Genomic DNA, 19,268 nt, shown 5'->3' on the forward strand with positions numbered 1-19,268 from the left:
TTAACGCTGTTTAAGGAAATAATCGCTGTTTATAATGAGACACGCGCTGCGTACGTAATATTAAAACATTCAGTCCGTACCGCGAAGAAAACACAACACTTCACCATTAAAAAGATCAAATGGTTAACGCTGTTTAAGGAAATAATCGCTGTTTATAATGAGACACGCGCTGCGTACGTAATATTAAAACATTCAGTCCGTACCGCGAAGAAAACACAACACTTCACCATTAAAAAGATCAAATGGTTAACGCTGTTTAAGGAAATAATCGCTGTTTACAGAGAAAATAATAACGAAACACAAGCAGACTTGATAACTGTTAAAGCAGGTGGTACACATACTTACCACTAGGCTTTAGGAGTCGTGCTAACACATTTGTATAATTTAAATGGATGTCTTCTGAGTTGTTCTGTCGTGTACTCTGGGTAGGTTCTGGTAAACTTCTACCAGGCTACAGGGGCTGCAACACCGCAGAAGACGACCATCTTCATGCTCGCAGCCGTGAGAACCTCAAATCTCACCTCGTTACTTTTACCACGTACTTTTCTCAGTGGTCTCATGGTCTAAAGAGAAGGGGCATTGACCGCCCGAGCACGGGGATACTGGTTTCGAATCCCACTCAAAACACAGAACTGTGTCAGATTTCTTCTTTGTTGTGTTGTCTGGTGTAGGCAGAGGAATTCTACGAAACGCCTAACAGGACTTGAGAGAGAAGCGCGTATTTCTCCGGCAGACCGGAGTTCCTAAGACCTCGCCAAAGAATACGTAGAATAAATTTGTCATTTGGAGAAATGGTGGAATCCGACTACGGTACTCGAGAAGATTTCATTGTTTTAAGAACTCAATGGATCACGAAATTCACCTAAATAATATTCGCTCATTCAGTCCGTACCTCGAAGAAAACACCACACTTCACCATTACGAAGATCAAATGGTTTACCCTTTGAAGCCGAAGCTCGCGTAAATAATATTTAGGAATTTAGTCCGTACCGCGAAGAAAACACATCTCTTCACCATTACAAAAGATCGATTGGTTAACGCTGTTTAAGGAAATAATCACTGTTTATAATGAGACACGCGCTACGTACATAATATTTAAACATCTAGTCCGTACCGCGAAGAAAACAATACACTTCACCATTACAAAGATCGACTGGTTAACACTGTTTAAGGAAATAATCGCTGTTTATAATGAGACACGCACTGCGTACATAATATTTAAACAGAGAGTCCGTACCGCGAAGAAAACACAACGCTTCACCATTACAAAGATCAAATGGTTAACGCTGTTTAAGGAAGTAATCGCTGTTTATAACGAGACACGCATTGCGTGCATAATATTTAAGAATTCAGTCCGTACCGCGAAGAAAATACAACTCTTCACCGTTACAAAGATCGATTGGTTAACGCTGTTTAAGGAAATAATCGCTGTTTAGCGTGAGAATTATACGAAGCCAAAATGCAGAAATAGTGAATCTTACAGCAGGTGTCGTCGTACACGAAGTGAACAAGGTCTCTCTCACTGACCTGCATTCACTGGCAAAAGGAGTAGGCAAAGAACATGACAGAACTGATGAAATGTGAGGTAAGGTGCACACAGACGATGTGGGCGCACCCCCAAGGCAAATGCATGCACCAGGCTGCTATATGACACAGCATCGCGCGGTCTGCCGACGGAGACAATCCTCAGCAGAGCAGACGACCGACAATTTTTTTATTCATGAGGGCTGTGGGTTATACCTTTAACTACATTATGAAGGCCCTTATTACCTTACGTCAACCATATGTAATTTCATTTTGTAAGCTCGTTCCGAAATTAAAGCCCCCCCCCCCCCAAGAAAAATCATGCCTATTAACCTGGAATTAACTGTCCTCTTCTCAGAATAAATAAATAAATAAAAAATAAAAAAAAAAAGAAGAAAGAAAGAAAGAAAGAAAAGAAAAGAAATTTCATATTTTCAGGTCTAAATAAAATTTGTTGATTTTCGAATTCTGGTCAAAACGACGGGCTTCACATATGTTCCTGCGAGCGGACGCGACTGGGTGGGGGGAATCCTCCGGCGATAGTGGCGCTCGAGACCTCTCGTTCACACGAACGCCACTGACAGCCCACAGAGAACCCTCGACCCCGCCACTGAAGCCAACTGCAACAGCGGTTGAGATCAGGCGGCTTTCTGATCCCTACCTGTATAAATACTGAATGAGACGCTAGTACCACTGGCGTGCAGATAGAACGTCGACGCCCGACATCATCCGGTCAGGCGCAACTCACAACGCGGAAACAAATGAAGTACTCCGTACGTAAATTGATAACAACGCGTACTTTCAGACAGAAAACAGCATTTTATCGTTTACCGGCGTAAAAAAAGCTGCTGTTATTCAACGGGGAACGATTTCATTCGTGTCTCTGTTACGTCCCATCCTCCATTTCTTTGTCAATTCGTCAACATATCAATTTCCGTGGTCGCCATTTCGTGGCTCATCGCCTCCATTTTGATTTCCACATCCAATCGCAATGCGACATCGGCCGATTACCTAAATACGTCACATTTTCTTATAAATATCTTCAAAAACTCGTAATAAACAGAAAATATATCCATATCACGAGCCTGACGTCAACTAACAAACTAATTTAATCCATAGATCATCTTAAGAATCTGATAATACACTAAACTAGTGGAAAAAAAATCCCTGCCTTTTACGGTACACGAAGGTTCGTTACCGTGTCCACAAAATCCCGTAATCGTCCCCTATCCTGAACAACACGAATCCAATCCACACCACACATCATCCATTTTAATATCATCCTTCCATCTACATCTAGGTCTACGTCTGTCCCCTCTAGGCTTTGAACTAAAATTTTATAAGCATCTTATACTTCTGCATTCGTGATACGTGTATCAGACATCACACCGTCCTCAATTTCATCAGAGGATAAATTATGAAGTTCCTCGTTACGAAATTTTCATCTCTCTTCGGTCCAGATATCCTCAGCGCTGTTCTCAAACACACAGCAAAATGTTTCTTTACAAAATAAGAAAATGCATGCTAGGAATTACTATTCTAAAATTTCGAAGTAACATTCTAACGAGACAGTTGGTAATCCGTCGTCTCGACGGACAGAATAATTATAATAATAAAAAAGCAATTAGACGTCTGTAAAGTGAACAGCTGTACAGAAAAGCAAACATTGCAGAACCAGATGGACGTTTTGGAGTGGAAACTGTTTGGTGAATTACTTGCGAATCTGATATATATCTTATTTACAATTCCCTGTCTGCAACTCATCTCTTTGTTCCAAATTAATCGTTGGGGCAGTCGATTCTAAGGGAAATCCCCTAACATGCTTGACGTTTCCATGACAACAAACCATCTACAAACGCTTAAAAACAAACAAATATGACTGTGAGATGGCGGGGGACATTCTTTAACTCGTATCTCGTTCATGTCTGTTCCCCTAAAATACGATCCACACCTTAAAACACCATTTCACAAAGACCCATTTTAATAATATCCTTCCAACCAAAATTTTGTATGTACTTCTGTCTATAGGAACTGAAAAACAAATCCTCACAAACGTCGGCTAACACGTCATCACGATATTAGGTACTGATTTTACGACGATACATTAAAGTTACGAAATATTTTGAAAAGTTTGTTACGAAAAGAGCTGTCCTTTATAAAACGAAGGGGGGGATAACATTTCATACTGCAGGGTAGTGGCGGCTACCAGAGGGCGAGCCTGTCTCACTGGTGGTTGGTTATTCGAAACAAAGCGATTAACTACGTTAAGCAAACACCAGTGAGCTTTAATGACGTCACTTACACAATCTGAGTTACCTTCACAGTATTTCCTTGTCCTAAGTTTGGATACTGAGGACAAAACCGAGTTCTGAAACCACTGCATGGTTAACTCCGGGTCACGAGACGTCTGGGTCATCGCTCTAGACGCCGCCATAGACACACGGGGGTAAAAATCTGGGTACAGATGGGGGGGGGGGGACACGAAGTTGGAGAACACATTCTGTTTTCCGTATCCCACCGAAAAATGTTTCGATTAATACTAACACAGGTTAACACGTTATTTTGTATGGGTATGGAACATGGTCTCTGACATTACGAAGTGTCTGAGATAAAGATTCCAAAAAGGAATATTTCGGATGCCAGATAGATGAAGTTACGTGAGAATGTAGAAAAAAAAAATGAGGATATTTGGAACATCGACAAATGAAATGACTGGAGACGGGACAAATTCGGAAGTTTTCCTATGACAAAAAACTTTTTTTAAAGAAACCTCGCATATTTAAACCCTAACTTTGACATGAAAACCGCGCAGTTCGTGAAATTTGTTTTGTTTCTAAGACGGTTGGTACGGCTGCTTCGTGAAATGATGGCAGCGGTGGGTTTGCGGAATCGATACGTAAGAGGCCAACCGAGCCGACGTGCACACGGGAGTTCCAGCGGGCCTTTGCTATCTGGTACCGAAACTCTCGTACCAGGAATCAGAATTTTGGACTCAAAAGACTTTGAAAGTAACATGCATGTGTATAAAAATTGCACAGCGACTAAATTCAGGTTAAAATATTACTAGGACGGTGATGTTCAGGACGTGATATGCCTGGGAACATGAGAAATGCTTACAACATTCCTGTTACAATCCTTAAGTCACGACACCACTCTTAAGACGTATGAATGGATGGGAGGATAATATTAAAGACGTTAAAAGGAAAGTTCTTTAACATGGAAGGTTAACTACTAGATTATTATTATTATTAGTGTTCTGTCTGACGACAGGTCCATATGAACAGGATCCTTCCATCCTTTTCTCGGACTGGGACCTGTTCAAATACGTTCTTGGCAGATGATCCAGAAGTGGTTTGCCATTGCCTTCTTCTGTGTGTGAATGGAGTAATTGTTGGGATGCCACGGAGGAAAACTCCGTGTTGCCTAGACCACGGCCTTGCCCAACACAAGTTATAAATTCGGGCACCGCCGGGAATCGAACCCGAGACCCCCAGGATTACAAGGCCAGCGTTCTAACCGCTAGACCACCGTGGATTTTAACTAGATTAAGCCCCTTTAATAGGAAAATGATCTTTAGAGTTAAGACTGGGATTATTTTGCTCATAACGAGACAGGAAACAACATCTAGAATTTGCAAATTCCAAATTAGCTCTCTCCTACGTGAGATCTGAGGTCTTCACGGTAAGAATACGAATGTCTTCTGGGATCCGTCATCGACGTTCGAGTCCTGATTTGAGTCAATGCCGAGACGATACGTGGTTCAAACGCTCGAAGATTCTGGACAATTATTCTTCTGACAGGGGCGTGTTCTTTAAATTCCATTACCTCACGTTCAAGTGGAGATATTTTCATTCCGGAATAGATCTGCAGCGATGTGTAAACCTCTCTGTACGTCGTAAAAAGAACACACGGTGTTCACTCAGTGTGCAAGCCGATATAACTTTTCTATACAATTCTGTGGCTATAAAACTGAAGTCGACTAATAGTGTCATGACGATAAACAGAACAGAGCACTTCCAGCATTCACCCCCCTCGACAACCCAGACGTATTCATCGATCGGCAGAGCCCGAAGCCTACCCCAAGCCAACCCCCACCAACACGCTCCAGGTCCCGCAGTGTACACCCCCCCTCCCTCACCGGGCGCCAAAATCCATACCGGGCACTGAACCCTCGTCCAGACGAGGGGCAGATCGACGCTCAACGGCGCGGCGGAAAGAGGGCATTGACCCCGAGAAGCTCCTCCCTACGAGCAGACCCATGCAGACGATACTTAACGCTAAAACGACGAAGGATTTTTAAGCAATTTGATTTAATTCAAATTTTATGGGCGGGGGGGGGGGGACCGATAAAATCTCCTGTCTCGTTGGTAGATGAGATGTTACGGTTATAATAATCTAACCTAAACGCAGTTCAGTAAAAATTAGAGTCTGGAAATTTCAACAAAATTCGAAAGCAGTCAAGTAAGAACCCTTCGATTTATAAACATTAAAGTTCGATTCTGTCCACAGGCCGTACGATATCAGAGTTAACAGAGATAATTACCCTAAACAGCATCTAGTATCTGTAATGTGAGACGCGTTGTTCTATCTCCGAGGCAACAAAACTGATGGTTCATTACGTTTTTAATAGAATTTAAAAGAGAATCTTCCACAGTTATCTCCTAAAGACGAAGGGAGATATGTCTACGTAGTTTGGTTCTTTTATTATCTTTATACATGTAGACAGAATCCAATGAATTCTGGATTGTTACTCGGGGAAAAAAGATTTTCACGTTGACAGTGTAGACCACACGAAATTTTCGATGCGGGAAATCTGTGGCTAGAAACCCATGTCTTCCAGTTGAGAAAACATTACGCACAGACAAAGCGTTATACTTCTGACAAGTACCATATGTTACCACCCACAAAGTGCGTCCGTATTATCAAGGTCAACGATCGATCGTGGATCGAGAAGTAATGTTACTTTTCGTCGCAAACTCAAGGGGAATTACTGTACTAATCGATTAATCGTGACGGTCTCGAGATCCTCCTTTCACTTGAAGGTAAAAAAAAAACGTGGCGTGAGGATTCAATTACAAAAATTGATTTATATCTGATATTAATCGTTCTCAATCACGAACTGAAATACATAAATACGACATAGTAACATGTTTTATAAGCTGCACGTGTTAAGGGCAGCTTGAATAAACCTAGAGTCGCGGTCCGTGGTTAGCACTCCTCCTAAGCACACACGGGAGGTCTCTGGTTCAAATCTCGACACGGAGACACGCTATCCTCACACCCTCCAATCAAACGCAGTGAGTCGTTAAATTAGACTACAAACTGTTTCCTTCACATTCTTGAATTATTATTTATTAATTAACAATCCCCAAAAGTGTTCTCAAATAACCCACAAAACACGTTAAAGTATCAACAACATCGCTGAATATCACAAGAGCTTCTAAATACGAAATTTGGCTGTAACCTAACCTAACCACGTGTCGCACCGAAAACATCTCAAGTTAGAAACCCTCACGTGAGTTGCCTTAATCATCATTAGAAACCCAGCTTAAGGATAAGTTCGTCTTTAATCCTTATTCTTTGGGTAAAATTCGTCCCCATCTGAAATTAAAGTTTTGAGAGGTGTATCGTGTGCAGGGGTCTTCAGACTGGCACAAAACCACTCACATCCTCCTCTCGAAGAACCAAACCCCCACGCCCCACCCCCAGACGTTACACAACAACCGATAATCCATTCATGCACTTTTACACTGTCAGTACAGAAGTTGCATGCGTTATTAGCGCAGGGGTTAAACCACAATGACCTACCCCTCCCTACTTTTAACCCCCCCCCCCGTGAAACGCACAAAGAAATAACCTCACACAATACCATTCATATAAATTTTACGTAAAAAAGTTCGCTAACTCAAGATAACTCATTGCGTGAAAGTTATCTGACTTGACGTAAAATATTACCCCCCCACCCCCCCTTTCTAAGCCCCGTTCCATTCCGTACCACTCGCCCTGGTACCTCAGTACGTACAGTCGCCAACCATTCATTGCCCAGGACGGCATTCACGATTACACCCGAGTTGTACAATTCGTCAGCTGGCCAGACACCGAACACGCGCGGGGCATCGATCCCCTGAACGACGCCTTCGTTCGGGAAGCTAGTTCATAAATCTTTTGTAAACGTGTCAGGCGTTTGTATCGATAATCGCGTCAGAGCGATCGATCAATCTCGATTCAAATCTCAGGCCAAATACGCGACGAATATGAAACGATTTGCCTGTAGTGACTGAGGAAATCCAAAAAAAAAACATCAGTCCTGAAAGCGTTGTTAAATAAACATGATTAAGATACTTGAGGGCGAGAATGGTATTGAAGAGAAAATTAATCTCGTGATCTCGCGTGTTATCAAAAGACGTAAAGTTCGAAATATAAAAAAAAAATATTTTACCTGTTGTTTTGTATAGACGCGAAAATTTTTCTTTAACATTTTCGGATGAATACAGACTCGAGGCTGTTTAAAGAGGGTAATATTTTGACGTAAGACGGATGAAGCGACAGGTGACTTGAGAAAAAATACGTAACGAGGAGCTTCATAATTTGTATCATGATTATAATATTAAGACGATAAAAGATGGACGGGACATGTAGTATGCATGGGGAGACGACGAGAAATGCAAAAGAATTTGGTTCGAAATCCTGAAGGAAAGAGACCACTCGAAAGACACAGGCATAGATGGAAGGATAATATTAAATCGGATCTTTAGGGAAAACAAAAAATTCGACGATGTGGACTGGAGTCACCTGGCTCAGGATTTGTGAACATTAAATTTCTCAGAGCAAATTATTAAGGCCCTAAAGGACTGTACTCCATGGAGTCAGTCTAATGTCGGCTTCGTTGTAGATTTAAAACTTCCTTTCGCGATGAAAGCGTAAAGAAAGGAATTCAGATGTTACTAATTTCGTTTTGAGGTCGCCAGGTTTTGAATTACCACGATTCGATACGTTCTTGAGTCGATTGGAAACCAGAAGATGCACTTAATAATTAACAGATTAGTTTACGAATAAAATAAAAATAAAAATAAAACAAATGAAATACGCAAAAGACACAGAAAATTTCTGAAATACCGACAGAGAAGACGAAGTCTTTCGAGCAGTAAAATGCAAGCAGATATAATAATTGACCTAGTTTCTGAGATAACAACGCAAAACTTTTTAAACTTTTTTATGATACAACGCAGTTTCACGTTTCTATGGAAACACACGCCGTATAACTCATAGTAGTTTGCAGGTCAACCTGAAATAATATCCCATAACAAATTTGTAGCCACGGCGATTTCAAAATTGCAGATTTCGTACGAGGGGTTATCATTAATCAGTTATTTATCCGCTTATCATCCAATTATCAGAACGAAATGATTAAAAACAGACGAAAATCTTATTCGCCGTCCTGTATTTAAAAATCAATGGAATGAAAAAAAAAATGCATTCATGACGTCAGAGACGAAACACGTAAGACGTAGTTTTTATTTCAAAATCAGCGAGGCAAATATTTCTGAAAGTTCGTAGTTCGTCCCCCCCAAATCGCCTGAAAAGGAGAATACACACAAATAGAGAAGGACGAGCCTCGGGCTCGAGACGGTCGAGGCGTGCGAGTGGCATAACTTCAGGGCGTTAAACCTCGCATACACAGAGTTCAGTTGTGTGTGAGCCAACGTCTAATCGCTTCTACACGCGATACGATAATGATTTTCATTCACATGCAATGTACCTAATTTATCACGAAGCAGACGGCGGAATGGGTAACCCTGGAGGGAGGGAGGGGGTGGCAGTTATCGCGGCTGGCGTAGAGGCAGTCAGACCCAGACGGGGGGGGGGGGGGGGACTTAATTATGCAAAGTCGCGTTTACCCCAGCGAGCTTAGTTCGCGGCAAACCTTCCTGCTTACATAACAAGAGCTTTTATTACAAATGTCACTGTTCCAGACACATCCTATCGTTCATATTTAATGATATTCAACGATCGCGTAATTCACTTTGAAAAAAAAAATATATGGGACCTGTCGTCTGTCGGGTTGTTACAACGTGAATTCTAGCAAGAACCTCTGAAACGTCGGTAAACTTCTGCCAGACTACACGGCGCTACAACCCAGAAGACAGAAATCTTCGGACTCACCGCAACGAAAACCTCAAAATTTCACTATCAATACTGTAACTAACAAACAAACAAACAAACAAACTAACAGACATGGCGTTACATATGACAATTTAACACTGAAGTATATTAAGTGATACAAGAGGAAGGCGTAATTCAATGAGAATACAAGGCGCGACTGACTGAAGGCATTTTTTCCTCAGTCACTCCAAGCAAATGCCAGGATATACCTTAAATTAGGCCACGACCACTTCCTTCACACATCCTTTCTGATTCATATAACAAAGACTTACGAGAATGAAAACTTTAATGACATATTTAAAGAGCGCACATCAATTTATGATTTGGTGCGCTGGGAGGTTGAAGAACGCTGACGCAGGCCAAGACTCGAGAATTCCTACCACTGGACATCGGGACCTGTCGACGTCGCTCCGGCTTCGAACTGTCACGTGAACTTGGGTCTGTGTGGACCTGCGTCGCTGAAGAATTCCGACCGGTACAGAAGAAGACAATGAATCCTTGGCAACTGCAGCTTGTGAATCACCGGGTCGGACCAAACCGGCTTTGAACCAAGCAACTAAAGGATTTCAGAACTGAATTCTCAGCTGGTCCAGAGGAACGATAGCAGCACGAGAAGTTTCTAAACTGTTCTTAAGACGGCGCGAGAAAATACAGTTCATTAAAATACAAAAAACAATAATTATGGAACACGCCGACTGACATGCTCCGCGGTTCAAATCTAAGCCAAGATCACGAGAAAACTTTTCTAACTGCATTTTTTTATGGCTGACCTCAGTTTCTTTTGAAGCAAATGTCAAGACGATGTCACGACCGGTCATTCCGAATCTTTTACCCAGCGACCGTTGATGATCAACTTTACGTGCAGAGACGGCCGTCTTCTGGGTCCAAAACTTCTACGACAACTACGCGGCGCAACCAACTTCATATTCGCTGCCATGAAAACCAGAAATCTCAGCCTGCGGGAGGAATGAGGCCGTTAAATATCTGCGTGTCGGCAGAAACCTAAGGAGATTTGCCACCAACAGCTGAAACCAGGGCGAGACAGAAGGCTGATCCATAATTAATTAAAACTCTGAGAGAAAAAGACAAATGCTCCCGGGCGCTCAACTCCAAAGCTCGCTAAGCCGATTCAAGTTTACATCCTCAAATGCACTTTCGTACCCTCCATGCTTACGTCAATCCTAAAAATGGTCACTTTGAAAAAAGGTTTCCTCACAAAAATTTTGTATACATTTCTAACCCCCACATCAGATCTAAATATTGTCAAGGTCTTCTTCTCATGCCCAAAAAAATCCCAGGTGGGCTCTGCGAAGCATGTGAGGCACCACGCCATACACCGCATTCGACACGCACTTCGCCTCTCTGAGACGTCAGTTCAAACGCTACGAGAGCTGTGGTAGGAATCGCGCGGCGAAACAAAATACCTGTAATGTGCGAGGCCGGCGACTGACGAGTAATCAGCTGTCGGCAAATCACACTTACAAGTAACGTAATCCTCACGACTGACGATCGCTGTGCTAGCGACGTCCGTCGTTAAAAATTTCTCGTCTAAAAAAATACCGACGAAACCCAAAACCCAAAATCAGAATGGAAATGGCAGACAGAAAGAAAGAAAGAAAAAGAAGGATGTTAAAGCCGCGTCCCAATTCTCATTCAACCGATATAATTCAATGGAAAATCCGACGTCACGAACAAAACTCCGCTCTTACGCCAGCGTAACTAGAAAAGTAGCAGAATGAAGCAAAATTACAATCCAGAATTTATTAATAGAATCAGAAGTTTGAGATATACGGCGACTGGAGGATCGCGTCGGCATTAAAATTTAACGGACAGAGACCGAACGCAAAATGAGGCGGTCCGACCAGGTACTAGAAGACGCCGAGACGAGACGGAAGCCGAAGAGGAGAGACGACGAAGTTCTGCGAGACTGGGGGTCTTTCTGTCCGCTGACCCACGCAAATGAAAATAAAGCCAGAGGAGGAGGAAGAAGAAAAAAGATCATCCCCTCACAGCTCCATTTTCAGAGATCATTTCTAAGAAACGAAGAGGAGAGAATTTTGTTTCGACTGTCTGTCGTCTCGCCTACCTTGCTGAAGTAGCCGACGGTGTGGCACCCCTCGGAGTCCCCGATCGTCATGACGTAGAAGAGGAATGGCTCCACGTCGTAGTAGAGCGTTTTGTGGTCCAGGAAGAACTTCGCTAAGAGGCACAGGTTCTGACAATACTGCTTGTATCGCTTGCCGTCAACTTCCCAGACGGACAACTTTTCTTTCCTGCAGACCAAAAAATAATTATCTCGTCAAAACGGAATCAAAGTCTTTTAATATAAAGGCGTAAAAAAAGGGGGTACAGAATTTCGATACTGGTCTTACGGATTTGGATTCTGTGTGAAATCCTCGATCAATCGGAGTTACAAAACTTAAACCTTCCGTTACACGTCGTTCAGTTACAGGATCACGTCAGTCATCCAGAGTTCATTTCAGATGCTCGAGACGTGCAAATCTGCGGAAATTATTAATCCGTCCAGATCCTTTACCTCGCAAGATTTCAGTAAATTAAATTACTCGGCCGTAACGTCGCTCCGACGTCGGAAATCCACGTGGTTGCTACGTCGCTATTACCGAAATCAGTAAATCAAAAATGTACAAAGGCTGAATAACCTCAAACAGCACGACGTCAACGACCATTCTTTTCAAAGTCCATTAATCAACCTTCTTCTTTTAACATCGTCTCAAATAGGTTGGCGGTACTGTGACCCTTTACATTCTTCTTGTTGCGTTTCTCGACCGTTAATCCGGTCTTCCTGTGCCTAATATTTTCTTCCATCCTTCTGGAGGTAGTTTCCACTCTTGTAATTCCGTCGTTCCACCCTGGTCTCGATCTTCCTCTCTTCCTTCTCTCTTTTGGTCTCCATTTCATAGTCTTCTTTCGTAACCTTTCCTCCTCCATCCTTTGCACGTGTTGTCTTTCCTCCATCTCCTCAATTACATCTCGATCCATCCTCATGAGAAATCCTCGATATTCCAGCCGCTCTTCTTACAAAATCCATTTCCATTATTCTCAACTTATTTTTTCCCCTTTACATTCTTAGAAGGGAAAATAAACTAGAAAAAATGATTGGGATTGGGTCGAGAGCGAAACGTCAAACCTATGGTTTCCGTCCGTTAGCAAATGGTAACAAACCTGTACACTTCTTCTCCCGGTGGATGCCTCCACACGCACTTAACCGTGTGCCTCTTCAGGATGGTGCGACTCTTCATGTACCGCAGGCAGTACTCGCAGAGGTACAGTTTCGGCACTCGGGCGTAGTCGTCTGGATACGGGCTCTGGTACCAAACTTCGACTTCAAACTTCCCTATTTCGATGTATTTCGTTCCCTTAACGTGAGGCAGGCTTTTGAAGTCTTCTTCCTAAACAGCGACGGAGAGAAAACAAAACAGAACATGATCGACATTGCCGACGAAACATAAATAATACATTTGTGTGGCTAGGTTACTTAACCACGTAACAGAGTTTGAAAATCCGCTGATTGAATCCTTCAGACTTTCCCCCCACCACCCATCAAACGACATGCGCACACGCATGAAATTGTGTCACGTGTTCAATTTGAAGTTTTCACGGTGGTCTGGGTTGTCTCTGCTGCTCCATCATCATCGCCCTGACGATGGAGGCAGCAAGGACCTCTGAAACGTCTACCAGACTACATGGCGCAACAACCGAGCAGACAGCCATCTTTGTGACTCCTGTTATTTCATATACGTGTGTGCAACCGGTGTTTAGCCCTGCGTTGAGACCGCCTCTTATCCGAAGGGTACCGGGGTCTTTTAACCGGGGGTAAAGTGTGCCGAGGTCAAGAAAAGTAGGAGCTGTATGTCCTATATCTACAAGCCGCTACATGGAATGTACGGCGACAGTTTTTATTTTTTTACAAGACATCATTAGGATGAAACGAAATGGGAAGGGAATGTCGCATGCATGTGAGATGAGAAATGCGTACAGAATTTTAGTCAGGAAACCATAAAAAAAATTTGGGGGGGAAAATCAACACTTACATGGGTGGAAAAAAAATTACTGTCATAAAATATTTCTTGGGAAAGACTAATTTGACTTTGAATAAGGTAGGTTCTGAGGAAGACAAGGGATTTTCAGGTTAAATACTATTTTCAAAATGACTCTGTTCCACAGACTTTGCCGCTGGTTCCGCTTAACGCCTTCAGTGACGTCAGTAAGCCACACATTCCTTCCTGAACATATATGACTGGACTAAAATGGCTCAAGACCAGGTCCAGTGACAGGCTTTTGTGAACAAACTCATGAACCTCAAAGGTCCATACAAAGAAGACCCCGAACATCGATCTCGGTAAATGCAAACTTACAATCTTTTCGCTGGCGGCAGCCTGGGCTTCTTGGAACAGCTTAAGGTCATACTCAGACGTGATGTTCGTAAGGTGCGGTTCACGTTCACGATCCTTCTCTTCGGGCGCACTGCTATCCGTTTCGGGATCGCTATTATTGTTGTTACTGCGTCGCTCGGACTTTGCCCGCAACTCCTTTATCTTCATCTGGTAGTGACGCTGTTCAATTGTCAAGTGGTGCGACTTTGGTGACTTCTTGCTTAACACCGCCACGGCCTTGCGACGATCTTCCTCTCGTTTACGACGTTCCAAATAAGTGTCCTGAAAAATCAGTGAATTAATTTATCTATCTATATAATAAAAATGAAATCTTGCCGTGTGAGTTTGTGGTAATATAACGCACCCACCAGGTTGCTCTGCCAACCATATAATAAAAAAAAAAAAACACAATGTTTTGCGTGCGAGATTAATGCAGGAGCGAATGCACGTTAATTATAAATACGGCAACACTTGAAGAAAAGTGTGAACACTAACAGAGACACCAAAGAAGTGTAATGTTCCATAAGAAAATTCATCAATAGATACAAAAAAACCCAGTACGAACATTTCTGAAATTATTTCGAATGAAGTGAGGGATTTCCCCACTTGATGGTACCTGCACCTTGTCGTAGTGGTGGGGCCGAGTACCTCAGTGACCCCAAGAGCTACTGGTAGGGCCTCCCTAGCCAGATTGGTCGAGGGGGAGAGGTACCCTGGTCCTCCAGGTTGGGGGTTGGTCGCAAGGCTAACAACCTTGCACCGTAAAAAAAGGAAGATGTTTCGGAACCTCGATCAAAGCCTCAGGACAGACGGACCTAACAGAGGACCAAATGGAAGAGGAGAATTGAGGAGGCCATGGACCGAATACGGCCCGGAGAGCCATAGAAGAAGAAGTGAGGGATTTAGGTAATTAAATGTTATACACAGCTTTATAACACGGTTAGCAGTCACACGATACGGAACAACGAACGGATTACGAGAGTAATGAAGATGTTAGACTAGAACTGAAAATGAAAACCTCACCCCAATTGCTTTATTAAACATAAACCCCAGGGCAGAAGATGTTAGTGGGACCAAAAACAAGAGAGAAGCAACAATCTTTGTGCCCATAGCAAACCGATATCCGAATACATGAAACTGGAGATAATGACGACATCCAATTACCTTACACTCTTGTGACATTTTATTGTGGTACTTAGGACAAGCGTCAATTGTGAAATGTTTATCAGCTCGCCCTCCGAGGTGTCCCATCGAGTCGCACCCGTCAAGAGGACAGCGGCGTTCCTCCAGAGCTGGAGTCTGTGAGGCGTCGCTGTTAGCAGCCCCGCTACGACCCTTAGTTTTCCTCGGACATGGACCTTTCGGTCCGGCAGCTTTCTTTACAGGAGACTTGCTTGCAGCACTTGCGCTCGTCTTGCTCTCTGTAGAAACAAATGATCCTGTCACATGATTCTATTAGCCACAGGAACCTGCATTTACTTTGTTCTTGATTTATTACGTAGTCTTAACAAAAACTGGGATATACTTTTAGAAAAAATTTCTCCAAATTCAAAATTCATGGAATATCATCGTGACTTTCTCGAGATGTTACGACCTGTAAGAAAAAAACAATATTCAGTTTTTTATAGTAACGCGAGAAACATACCACTTTCAGATTCCGTGTCGCTCGTCTTTCCCACGAGATGCTTGCTCCTGCGCGCGCTCAATGATCGGGTGAGCTTCCGTGTGATCACAGCGCTCTTTGAGCCCTCACCATCGCTTTCAGACATAGGACCTGATTCGACCGCTGACGACGGTGCTTTTGACTGCGGCGGTGTCTCAACCCGCGATCTAACACCGGGAGGAGCGGCTGATTTCTTGATAGCCGCAGTCTTCTTGAGAGTTTGTTTCGTAGTGGCAGACGAATCTGCCGACGAATCTGAATCCGAACTGCTATCTGCAAGACAAATTTCCAATCGATCAGTATAGCCAACACACCTATTTATCTTTGGTTACGCTTATGCAAACACGATGCTTAGTTCCAAGTACCAGAATATTAATTTCAAAGACAAGATCTGAAAGCAGAAATTTACAAGAGAAATTGGTAAAATTAAGGAAATGTCTGCTTAGGAACTGACAAGATTAGTTTGAGACCACAAAATATGGAGATGACATATAATTTTACCACTGCTGAAACCGGAGACTGGGTAGAGGGAAAAAATTAGGATATACAAAGAGAATTTATTGGAGGAAAGAGAAGAGAGGTGATTTTTGTTGGTCCGCATGGCACCGGAACCCAAAGATCATCATCGACATCATCGCTACTGTGAATAATCAACGTTCGCTCAATCAGTTTCTAATAAGTTACTGCAACTGTTACATGTACGAGGCTCGTCCACAAAGTAAGTTTCCCTGGGGCCGTTTACAGAAACAAAGCACAATTTCATGGAAATATTTATTGCAACAGATACAGCAAGTGTCCAGCTATTTTTCAACATATTCGCCACCGGAATTGAGACATTTGTCATACCGTGGGACCAACTTTTGAATACCTGTGTCGTAGAAGTCTGCCGCCTGGGATTGGAACCACTGTGTGACAACCATCTCCGCCTCTCTGTCATTCTCAAAACGCTGACGCTGACCGGACAGGAATTTCTTGAGGTGTAGGAAAAGATGGAAATCACTGGGAGCGAGGTCCGGGCTGTAGGGTGGATGATTAAACACCTCCCAGCTGAACTCCTGCAGGAGACTTGCTGTCCGTCGAGCCGTGTGCGGCCTAGCGTTATCACTGACCGCACTTCACAGTCGGCGGGAGCTGGAATAAGAACCTCCATCTTCAACAGCTGCAACGATGCTACTGTGAGAATGCGGGAAGTGCCGTTAGTGCATGCGCCATGCTACGTCATTGCTCTATCACGTACGCACAGTCGCTTCGCGCAATATAAGGTTTGCTAGCTGTGGGACGAGTGGGAAATTTACTTTGTGGACGCGCCTCGTACTTAGTCAGAGCAAAGTTGATTTTGCTATTTATTTTAAATTCTTACTCCATAAACTTACGGTAAAACGACTTCTGTATTATGACAAGTGTTCTGCCGGAAGCCTTACCTGACGATCCCGACGAAGCAGAGGTAGAAGAGACGGAGCTGGCACCTGATTTGCTGGGTGGGGTTGGCACAGTTTCAGATTTCACAGTTGCTTTTGCCTTTGGCTTCACAGCACCTGCACTTTTTGTGGCGGTATTTTTCATCGGGTTCAACTTAGGAGGGGGCGTTGTCTGGTCATCACTTTCACTGCTATTTTCGGGGCTAAAAATACTTTTCGTCTTCAGCTTCTTCTGCGCACTAGTGTCAGACGGCTGCTTGCTGGATGCTGAAGGCTTAGATGCTGCATCTTTGTCTGATGTAGATGATTTCTTGTTCCCTCCGCTATTAGAATTACCGGTACCTTTAACTGCAGTTTGTTTTGAACCGGTAGCACTAGTAGTTTTGGGGGTCTGCTTTGTCTGTTTTGTGACTAACGTTACTGTAGCAGTCGCTTTAGGTTTTGCCGGAGGCTTTCGTTTCGGGTTTGGTTTCACTTGAGATTCTTCGGACTCCGATGAATAAATTGGGTTTGATTTTGATGTTCGTGATTTGTTAGGTAACTGTACTTTTTCTTTACTTTTTGCTGTGTCTGTTTCATTTGAGGTGTTAGTAGTGTTGCTCTGTGATTTGGAAGAGACTGATTTCTTCTTAGATAGTTTGTTGCATGAATCAGAATCTGTGGATCCATGACCACTCTTTGCTGCACTTGCTTGGGATGTGGAAGAATTCTCTGAATCTGATGAACTGGAATCAGTTCCGGATGATGAAGAGGAACTTGAAGATGATGATGAACTATTGCTTGATGATGCTGACTCTGAACTCGTCACATTAGGCTGCTAGAACGAAACACATAGCGTTCTAAATAATGATTCTGTCCATAAAGAATAACTAACAAGTGAAGTCTTATATAGATTCAGGGTCTGCTGGGTAATTATGCTGTATATTTTTCAGTATAAACTTACTTGAGGATAGGCTTGTATATTTATAGATACTATAAATTACTTCTTTTTTAGACAAATTTAACAATAATGTCTCAAACTACTCTTCTGACAATTGGGAACTCAACAATTTATATATATAAATCATATGGTATTACAGGGAATATAAGGTATTAAAAATACATTACACAACAGCAACGTAAACCTCAGAAAAACACTGCAGATGTGTACAAACAATTACGATAACGCGGTTTAAACATCATAGGCGTATTAATAATGAGAAACACAAAACATAGAACTTTACCTTTTTCTTCGGCGTCATTCTTCCTTACATTTACACACAATTTAAGTTAAGAAATATCAAACACCTTACAAAATCAACCAAATTTTCTTTAAGCGGTAGCCATCTTGAAAAGCAGCGATACCACGTGGTATGCGACACGAATAATACCAACATAAGGGTATAACAGTATTACGCAGAGAGGATTTGGTATAAATGCATAGTTTCACCACTAGAGTGCTCTGTTCATGCATAGTTCCATATTGACTCAGAAGATAGCGCATGCTTGTCAGAATATAATCCAACCATCTTGGCGGACTAATTTTTTATGAAGGAAAAATGACTGTCCACGGTCTGTATAACCAAGGTTTGATTCCCGTTTTCAGTAGGGGTATCTTTCATCGACATCAGGTTCAGATCTGCTAGGGGGCCGCTCCAAAATGTATCAGACAGTTTCTCGAATGTCACAAGTAAATATTACGTAATAACAAAGAGCAAAGTCAATACAAACACTCATATTGATGGCGTCTCTACGAACCCAGAAGATGATATTATGTGTGGGCTTCAGGGCAATGTCACGGAACTTTTTTTTAACGGCGGTGCTCTCCATTTTATGAAAGAAACATGACACCACACCACAAAATTAAGATATGCCTGGTTACACATCCTTATCAACAACGCATTTCATAAATAGAGACTGACAGACGGAATTTAATGAAATTTGGCAATGACCTCATGCCATTGGCTACTTGTGGAGAGTCACACTACTTAACTCTCTGCATTCGGTGATACAAATGAGATGATTACTTGAAGGAAACCAGAGTTACTCCAAGACACTTTTAGACGTTTGCTATTATATAAATGCGAAGACTTAAGAAATATCTTTTTATAAGGTAGTATATTTGCG

The 19,268-nt window shown here is 42.6% G+C and overlaps 1 protein-coding gene across 4 annotated transcripts in view; it reads right to left on the reverse strand.

The window, feature by feature from the left end:
• The window catches only part of chm (lysine acetyltransferase chameau), a 70,608-nt gene extending 52,083 nt beyond the window's left edge, over positions 1–18,525 (reverse strand). For 3 of the 4 annotated variants that reach the window (XM_022084252.2, XM_022084280.2, XM_022084272.2), the window contains exons 1-7: positions 18,386–18,525; positions 17,166–17,979; positions 15,727–16,017; positions 15,246–15,502; positions 14,064–14,363; positions 12,871–13,097; positions 11,774–11,960 (exon numbers count right to left, since the gene is read on the reverse strand). In XM_022084252.2, the coding sequence (XP_021939944.1) occupies positions 11,774–11,960; positions 12,871–13,097; positions 14,064–14,363; positions 15,246–15,502; positions 15,727–16,017; positions 17,166–17,979; positions 18,386–18,403 (2,094 nt within the window). In that variant the 5' untranslated portion in view covers positions 18,404–18,525. The remainder of the gene's footprint in view (positions 1–11,773; positions 11,961–12,870; positions 13,098–14,063; positions 14,364–15,245; positions 15,503–15,726; positions 16,018–17,165; positions 17,980–18,385) is intronic. The other variant, XM_022084255.2, reaches the window with a different exon arrangement.
• Between the last annotated feature and the right edge of the window lie 743 nt (positions 18,526–19,268).

The sequence above is a fragment of the Zootermopsis nevadensis genome, unplaced genomic scaffold (genome assembly GCF_977971745.1).
Source record: "Zootermopsis nevadensis isolate Lab colony 2312 unplaced genomic scaffold, Znev_1.0 Znev_ptg000031l, whole genome shotgun sequence".
NCBI classification, from domain to species: Eukaryota; Metazoa; Arthropoda; class Insecta; order Blattodea; family Termopsidae; genus Zootermopsis; species Zootermopsis nevadensis.